The sequence below is a fragment of the Clarias gariepinus genome, chromosome 18 (assembly GCF_024256425.1).
Source record: "Clarias gariepinus isolate MV-2021 ecotype Netherlands chromosome 18, CGAR_prim_01v2, whole genome shotgun sequence".
NCBI classification, from domain to species: Eukaryota; Metazoa; Chordata; class Actinopteri; order Siluriformes; family Clariidae; genus Clarias; species Clarias gariepinus.
Window position 1 is genome coordinate 29,153,747 of NC_071117.1, and position 9,437 is coordinate 29,163,183.

General features: G+C 40.5%; 1 protein-coding gene across 1 annotated transcript; it reads left to right on the forward strand.

The window, feature by feature from the left end:
- The first annotated feature begins 1,783 nt into the window (after positions 1-1,783).
- On the forward strand, positions 1,784-6,295 carry uncx4.1 (Unc4.1 homeobox (C. elegans)). The gene is made up of 3 exons (XM_053476603.1): positions 1,784-2,155; positions 3,238-3,413; positions 5,442-6,295. The coding sequence occupies exons 1-3, from the start codon at positions 1,906-1,908 to the stop codon at positions 6,177-6,179; spliced, it is 1,164 nt and encodes a 387-aa protein (XP_053332578.1). The 5' UTR covers positions 1,784-1,905; the 3' UTR covers positions 6,180-6,295.
- The last annotated feature ends 3,142 nt before the right edge of the window (positions 6,296-9,437 follow it).

The window sequence follows — 9,437 nt, forward strand, 5'->3', positions numbered from 1 at the left end:
TGTCAAAATGCTGATTGCTCAGAGGTGTGTGTGTGTGTGTGTGTGTGTGTGTGCTCGTGTCTGACTGACTCTCGTGCGCACTCAAAAACCTTTCAAAAAAGCAAACAAAAAGAGGGTAAGAGCTGATTTTTGATGTTGAAGTGGAAATAAAAAAAGACAGAAACAGAATGAAGTGATTTGAACAATGTGTGTGTGTGTGTGTGTGTGTGCTGAGTCTGGGTTTGAGGAGAGAGATGAACAGATTGAAATGCAGAGAGGCGGCCAGCTCGACAGACTGAGAGGTCAAGTGACGCGCGGATTATATGCTTCTTCATAATAATATTAATTAAACAATTTGCATGCTAATAAGGTAACAATTATGGCGGCTTTCTGGCGAAAGCTTTAGGTTATTACAACACACCGGTGCACGCGCCTCCGAGGGTCAGCACACACACACACACACACACACTCTGAAATGTTCAACTCGCATTAACATCCTGGCAGAGAGAGAGATTGGATAAATAAAGCAGAATTAATTTCCGGTAATGGAGATGGGTGTGTGTGTGTGTGTGTGTGTTTTGGGGGTTTGATTGAAAAAGGGAGATGAAAAAAACTGAAAAAAAAAAAAAAAAACCCGCGCATGCCCACTTTACACTTGCACAGTCCACAGATCAGGATTTGTTTTCTGTCCTAAATGTATATTCCCCAAACCGGAAGTGTGCACATTGTTTACATTTAGGATGCGATGATCCACGTGGTATAAAATCAAAAATAATATCTGTTTAAATTTTACACATTCAGTCAATCTTTCACTCGTCTTTCATCTTTATAACCAATAATTCCTCAGATGTGACGTCATAAAAAACAACCTTGTTATTAATTTTTTTTCTTAATTCCTTTTAATGAAGTTCGTTTTGCTGGTGGACAGAATGAGTGCATCTGGGCATAAATGAGCTAAATCTGTAGAGGATTAGTGCTGAAGTGTGTGTGTGTGTGTGTGTGTGTGTGAGAGAGAGAGAGAGAGAGTAAAAGACAGACAGAGAGAGACACTAATTATGATCTAAATTTGATTTCTAAAGAACCTTGGCACTACAGAGAACCACAGAGAACCCCACAGCTCTAGTGGTGTCTCTGGACATGGACGGAAGTGAGGGGGGGGGTGCTGGAGAGGAAATTAAGCGTTTCTAAATGTAAAAAGTGTTTCCGGTGTCTGGTGTCAGTGAGAATGATTTCTGTGCACGAGCACAACTTGTGAGCTGCCTGGTGTGTGTGTGTGTGTGTGTGCAGAAATGAGTGTAAGAGTAAATGTATAGTGACAGCTGGAATAGAGTGTTATAGAGCAGGGGACAGAGTTCACTTTGCCACCAGATCCAATTTGTCACTCGCTTTGTAAGAACAAAATAAAAACCATTTCCTCCTCCAGTGCAGTGATGTGTTCGGATAGGAACAAACAAAACACAAAAACAAACAGAAATCAATTAATAACTCCCCACCCCTCACCTGGATCATGTTGTGACTGTGTGTGTGTGTGTGTTTGTGTGTGTGTTGGTGCACGTCAGGTAAAATCAGCTGCGGACGCGGAAAACGTCTTAACCCGCCCGTGTGACGTCACCTGGGATAAACGTTTCCCATTGGCCCCCAAATCCCGCCCCCTCGATCATCATTCTGGAGAACAGGAGAAACACACACACACACACACACACACCCCGCCCCAGCCCCCCCCCTTACTCTCCACTCCCACTTTATTATTTCTTTCTATTCATGAGGAAGGTGAGACCCGCGCGCGCTCAGCCGTACACCGTGTCCGCGCGCACACTAACGGGAGCTCGTGCACCACTCACCGTGTTTCTGAGTCGGTGTGTGTGTGTGTGTGTGTATGTCTTTCTCCCGATCTCTCTCTCTCACACACACTGTTCAGGAGATGAGATGATGGACAGCAGGATGCTCGAGCACCCGCGCGCGCAGTACGGCATGCCCGGTGTCGGTTTCCCGTACCACCTGAACCCGCAGCACCGCCATGTGTACGACCTCACCGGGCACCAGATGCAGACGGTCGCTCCGTTCTCCATAGACGGATTATTAAACGGGTCCTGTTCGGCCTCCGTGGTCAGCTCGAGCCCTCTGCTCGCGACCGGGTGCGCCGTTAATACCGACAACCAGGCGTACAAACTCACCGGTGAGTCACAGCAACACCCCAATCAACATCATCATCAACATTATTATTACTGTTGTTATTATTATAATAATAATTATTATTGTTATTATTATGAGCGGTTTATTCTTTAGAGATCACAATTATTAAAGCATTTTTTGAGGATACATTTATAAACATAGCTTTTTTAGACGTATTATTAATTATTAATTCTTATTATTAGTGTCATTATTTTGTATTTATTATTATTAAATAATAAAGTTTATATTTACTTTGCAGAAATGTAATTAATCTGCTCTTAAATCTGTCATTAATTTTTTGCGACTCGTATCTATTTTTTTATTTAATCTATTAAATCTATTATATATATATATATATATATATCGTCTTATATTTTATATATATATATATATATAACAAATTATATTAACTATATACTCATTGGAATGTTGTATATACGAGCTCTTGTAATGTTGTGTACATTACAATTTGTACTGAGTGTTTCTCTTTAATCATACCTGATAACTATACATTTATAAATGAATGTATTTAACCAGAAATAAATTTGGCGAAATAATGATATACCTAAAAGTGCTTATATTGAGATGGTACAATAGACGATAAAGTTGGCAGAAAATCTCCTGTCCTAATATAAGGACAATTAGGTGTTAAGAGGATATTATAAATGTGCATTATCTATATCTATTTATTATTCTAGTGTAAATGTATTAAAGCAGAATGATGAATTTTTAGGAAATTTCAGGAAAATATTACAGAGCTATCAACTTTTATTTAATGGAAATACGGTATAATAATAATAATAATAATAATAATAATAATAATAATTATTATTATTATTATTATTATTTAAATGTAGTATTAAAGCACTAAAACCCGCTTCTGTTCGAAATGAATTCAACACTTTAATTTTATTCGCTAACAATAAATATTAAATATAAATAAATGAAGCCGACAATAAAAGAAAGACTTAAATTCCCCGACAATTCATTTCATCACGTCTAGTTCGAGTTAATAATAACAATAATGATCACACACACTTTACCCCTGCTCTGTGTGTGTGTGTGTGTGTGTGTGTGTGTGATCAGACCCTGCAGACCTGGATAAAGACAGTCCCGGCTGTAAGCGGAGGAGGACCCGCACTAACTTCACCGGCTGGCAGCTCGAGGAGTTGGAGAAGGCGTTCACCGAGAGCCACTACCCGGACGTGTTCATGCGCGAGGCGCTCGCGCTCCGACTCGACCTGGTCGAGTCACGTGTGCAGGTAAACAACCGCCATGTAAACAACCTGATAAATGATGATGTTCCTCTTCTACAGTCACACGGAGTAGTTAGAGCTATTCCGGACCTGTGTGTGTGTGTGTGTGTGTGTTTAAGTCGCGCGAGATTCGAGTAGACATGCAAAATGTATAAAAGCTTCTATTTCTAACAGATTTTTATTTTGGAAACACACACACACACACACACACACACACACACATTGGACGCGCGCGCACGCAATTTTAAATACTAGAAATATTTAGTATTAAAAAAAACACACAAAAGCTGCACTTACAACTAACTAACTAAATATTAATAATACATTTATATAAAGATCAAACACATGTCCACTGTTGTTGTGGGGAAATTTACGTAAACACACACACACACACACACACACACACACACACAATTCTAAATATACCCCTATTTCCGGAATTTAAATAAAATCCTAATTCCAGGAACTAAAAGTAATTTTGGATCACTTTCTTTCTTTCTTTCTTTCGTTTTTTCCCTTTTTTATATAAATAAACATTTAAACTATTCACCTGGAAAAACAAATATATTATTTGCATTGTTGGAACCAATTATATATCCTCATAAAGCATAACAGCTAAACACTACAGATACTCCTCTTCTTCCTACACACACACACACACACACACACACAGGTCTAATTATTATTATTATTATTATATATTAATTTTTTTTACTTGACTAAAATATTATTTTGCCCTGGATGTAGAGGGTCAATAAGATGAGAATTTGTTGTTTTTTTGTACATTTGTTTGTAAGTATAGGGAAGTTAACTAGACACAGGTCTAGGTTTAGGTTTAAAGGCACCGTACCGTAAGGTCCTGTTAGTACCCCTCCCCCCCAGAGAGTGGATTAGAGCTGCCATGATGCTGTAGTTGATTTTTGAGATGAATAAAATGAAATTCTTCCTTTTAGTGAGATGGTGATCTTATCAAGCCTTGAGTTTGGTTCCAGATAGTTCCTGTTTGCTTTTAGATGATCAGTGTGCTTTATAGTCCAAATCTGCACTTCATGAATGTCGTGAGTGTGGTGTTCGTCATGAACACCAGTGGCAGTGAGCAGAAACTCACTTTCTCTCTTTCTCTGTGTGTGTGTGTGTGTTTGAGTGAGCCATTACACTAAATGAGAAATGAAGGCGAACGCATCTGCTGCTGCAGGCTGAAAACATGAATGATGTGTTTGCATAAGAGCTTAAAGTTTTTTTGTAAGGAAAACATTCAGACTGCTAGTAATATCTAAGAGTACTGAACAGTACCCATTCCTTTCCTCTGAAATGGTACTCTTGTTTAATTTATATTAGCCATCTCCCTCCTGGATGATAGACAGTACATTAATGTACATAATCAGGTCGAGTTTGTAGAGTAAAGGTACACTTTGTGCAGATTTCCCTGAAGGTTACTGCCCTGGAGTACAGTTTAGTACCCTTTAATTCTAAGAGCAGATTAATTGCATGCAGGGTGAATTTCACATCAATTCTCCAGAATCCGATAAAAAAAAAAAAAAAATCAAATGTTATAATATTTTAAAGGTACCAAACTGCTCTACTTGACCTTGTCGCTACCATAAAGTGTTCACTTTTTCCATCATTAGTGTCTGATATCATATCCGTTATTAGAATATTTTAGCACCTATAGGGATCTCGGTCACCATGTTAAGGTACATAATTGGAGCATAATTAGCTTTTAGAGCAAAGCTTTAACAGTGAACGGTACAGTACTAAAGGTGACCCCTTAAAGCAGAAGAATGTTATTAAAGTAACGCAGGTCATGGGTCAAGTTAAGTTCCTTTTATGTGCTTATACACTCTTGGAGACATAGTACTAAAAGTACGCTTAAAGGTGGCACCTAAAAGGACATAAGACCTCCTATTAACCGCAGGTACAACATGCACACTTTCAGCTTTAAAGGTACCATGCTAGTGACAGGGAAGGGTACTGCTTAGTAACATTTTATTCACACAGTGTTTCAGAAAGTTCACGATGTTCTTATTGTTGTAGGTCTGGTTCCAAAACCGGAGAGCCAAATGGAGGAAGAAGGAGAACACCAAGAAAGGCCCTGGTAGACCGGCGCACAACTCTCACCCGACCTCGTGCAGCGGAGAGCCCATGGACCCGGAAGAGATCGCGCGCCGCGAGCTGCAGCGCCTCGAGAAGAAGAAACGTAAGCAAGAGCGGAAGTTGCTGAAATCTCAGAACAAGTTCTTGACGTCCGAGCTGCTTCACACGCCCGGCTCGGACAGCGACGTGTCTCAGAGCACGGACAACGAGTCCACACAGCGCAGCGTCCCGACCTCCAGTGGCCGCGCCCACCACGCCGACCCCGACCCGGACCCGGACCCGGACGCGCGCACCCGGAACCTGGCTCTGTCCCCCGGCTCCGATTACACACGACCGTCCCCCTTACACAAACTCAACCCCTTCAGCGTGGAGAGCCTGCTGGCCGAGTCCAGCCCCAAACGCAAACCCTTCGCTTCTGATTTTCCTCAAACACCTGTCGTAGGGAAAGCTCACTTCCTGTTGTATCCCATCACACAGCCGCTGGGCTTCATCGTCCCTCAGAAAAACACTGACTGCGCGCACACTCCGAGTGCGGGTAACACACACTGCACCGAGGCGAAAAGACCGAAAGGAGACCAGCTTTCTGCTGGAGCACAGCACACACACACCTCACACTGCGGCGCGGAGGAGGACGAGGAACCGCGGGCAGATATAAAGAGCGAAGAGGAGAAGGAATGAGAAACACTGCTAGCACACTTTGATTACACAACGCTTTTATATTCCACCAGACTCTATCAACTGCTTTTTTAAGAAAAAGAACAAAATCCTCAACATGGATATCCTTCACTCATGCAGGTGGATGGATTATTATTATTATTATTATTATTATTATTATTATTGATTATTATAATTCTTATAATTATTATGGGTATGATTATTTGAGTTTTTTTGTTAATAGCATTGGATATTACGAGCTCCACGCGCCTTTTCCAGAACAACACGCAATCCTCAGAAATGATAAATTATCGAATATATTTATATATGTAACATTTTTCATAAATAATAATAATAAAAATTCTGAAAAGGAGATTTTTTTGCCGCACAGATTCTCTCAATTTCTCTCTCTCTCTCTCTCTCCCCTGTGTGTGTGTGTGTGTGTGTGTGTGTTTCGGTTCTCTGCTGGGTGGAGCTTGCTTTGTATGCTTTTATTTTTTTATTTTTTCTGTTTACCATTTATTCAGAAGTATTACAGCCTCGTGTTTATTGCTTTAATACCAAATTCACTCATTCAAAACCTGCCGAGGAGGGTCTCGCGCCGCGGGCACAGAGAGAGAGAGAGAGAGAGAGAGAGAGACGGGGAGAGAGAGAGAGAGAGAGACGGGGAGAGAGAGAGAGAGACGGGAGGTGGGGGGGGGGGGGGGGGGGGGTCGGTCAGCTCCTGCCGAGTTTTGATATGAAAGTAATTATTTTCCTGATGGAGGCAGGGGTGATATATTCAGGTTTTTTTTTTCTTTACTTCTTTTTAGCCTGAAGCTTTATTACACACACACACACACACACACACACACACACACATATATATAAATAAAATCACACAACAATAATAGAATTAGCATGAAAGCCTGGCGCAAAAATGTCTGTGTGTGTGTGTGTGTGTGTGTGTGTGTTTCCGGGCATGTGTCCGGCCACATATTCCCTTATAAGGACAGAACTATTCGACAGCGTGGATAAAAAACTGTCTAAAAAACTTTTCATCAAAAAATATTGATTAATTAATTAATGTAATGATTTAAATTCCTTCAATTAGCAGAGTTAATGATGATGACTATATATGTGAGTGTGTGTGTGTGTGTGCGTGTGTGTGTGTGCCCGCCCGGGTGATCCGTGGGGCGTTTATTTTTTCTTTGCTGTCAGCGCTCGCGTGTGATATTAAGACGGATGCTCGGTGAGATCGCTCATTGTTCTCGCGCGCGCACACTGACAGCTCCGCCTTATCGGCCTATTGATCACGTGTCACTGTGTAATGGGACAGTCTCTCACTCTCTCTTTCACACACACACACACACACACACACACACGTGCAGTTAAATGATGCTTTTGGGAGCCTCTCGTGCACTTTGCAAGACCGAAATTCAGTTTCATAAGGCTGTTATAATGACCCCAGGACTAAACCAACCCCCTCCACCCTTACACACACTCACACACACACACACACACACACACACTCGTGCCCACATGCCCCCTGGTCATTGCGCCCCTTTGATTAGCAAATAAATTGAAAATAAACGGAGGGGCTCGGGGTTTAGAGCTCGGGTCCTATACCGCCAGGGCGCTTAAATAATATTTACATAATTTCTCCATTTGGGCTACAGCTATTTGCACTGCACGAGAGGAGGATTATGGGTAAAATAATTAGAAAGAGAGAGCAAGAGAGGGATTGTGGTGGAGGAAGGCACGCAAGCTTTAGATCAGTACACACTCAGTGTGAAAATCAAACTCAGTGCTACTGTACAGTGACCTGCGGCTGTGTGTGTGTGTGTGTGTGTGTGTGTGTAGTGTTACACCCGAGTGTAGCTAAATCAATTCTACTGTAATTACCTGACTGTAAATCTATATAAATATTCCATACACTCACCTATTGTAGAATCCAGTCCTATCAGTTTATTTTCTCCGTTCTTGAATTTATAATTAGATTTTTTTGAACCATTAATCTGTAGTTACCTGAAACATTAAAACGCCCAAATTGAAAGTAATCGCCGTTTTCTGAACCGTTGTGGGTACACTACCACGTCAGCGCCCAGGAAACTACAAAAGACCCTGGTGTTTCTTTTAGGGAGAGAAATGATAAAGTCGTAACCTCTGACCTCTGACCTGGTTGAAATGTGACAGAACAAAGCAGTAGGAACATCGTTTCCTGTTCACAACAACTTGATTACCGCTTTCACTGTCTTGCATCACTTCCCGTCCTTCTTGTCCTGTTAACATGCACGTTTCACGTTTCATCTGGACGTGTGAATATACAGTACTGACCTTTTAAAAACAGATTTAAGAGACATAATTGGAGCACAATTGCATTCTAAAGACAAACTTTAAAGGTAAACTGCGTGCAGCCTTCCAGATCATATTAGCTTACATACAGTATTAAAGATATAGAAATGATGGATGATTAGTATCACTGTGCAAACAAATGAAAAACATGTAGTACCGCATTGTTCTTAAAGTGAATGTGCAGGGTGTTAAAAGGAGATCTGGAGGACATGAGCAGGCCTGTATGCAAGCCACAATCAGATAAAGGCAGGTATAAGAAGCTACGAGCAGCCATAAGCAGTGCTTAACAGGTAAAAACATAAGCAAATATAAACAACAATAAGCAGCTATAAGCAGGTATAAGTTGCTCTGAGTAGCTATAGGCAGGTATAAACAGTTGCAAGCAGATATAAGTAGCTTGTTATAAGTAGTTATAAGGAAATATCAACAACAATAAGAAGATATAAGCGGGTATTAGCAGCTATAAATAGCAATGAGAAGGAATAAGCAGCTCTAAGCAGGAATAGGCAGTTATAAACAGTTATAAACAGTTATAAACAGCTGTAAGCAACTGGAACAGCGATGGTACAAGCGTCTATAAGGAGAGATAAGCAGCTTTATCCAGATACAAGCAACTGTAAACAGGAATAAACAATGATAAGCAGGAATAAGCAGTTATAGGAAGGTATAGGTATCTATAAATAGATATAAGCAACTGAAAGCAGAAATAAGAAGTTATAAGCAAGTGTAAACAGGTAGGCCTATTAGGAGATAAAAGCAGCTATAAGCAGTTATAAGCAGGAATAAACAATTATAAGCAGTTATAAGCAGGAATAAACAATTATAAGCATTAATAAACAAGTATAAGCAGGTATTAGCAGCTATAAGCAGATATAGGCAGATATATTCATGAATAAGCAGTTATAAGCAGTTATAAGCAGTTATAAGTAGTTATAAGCAGGAATACAG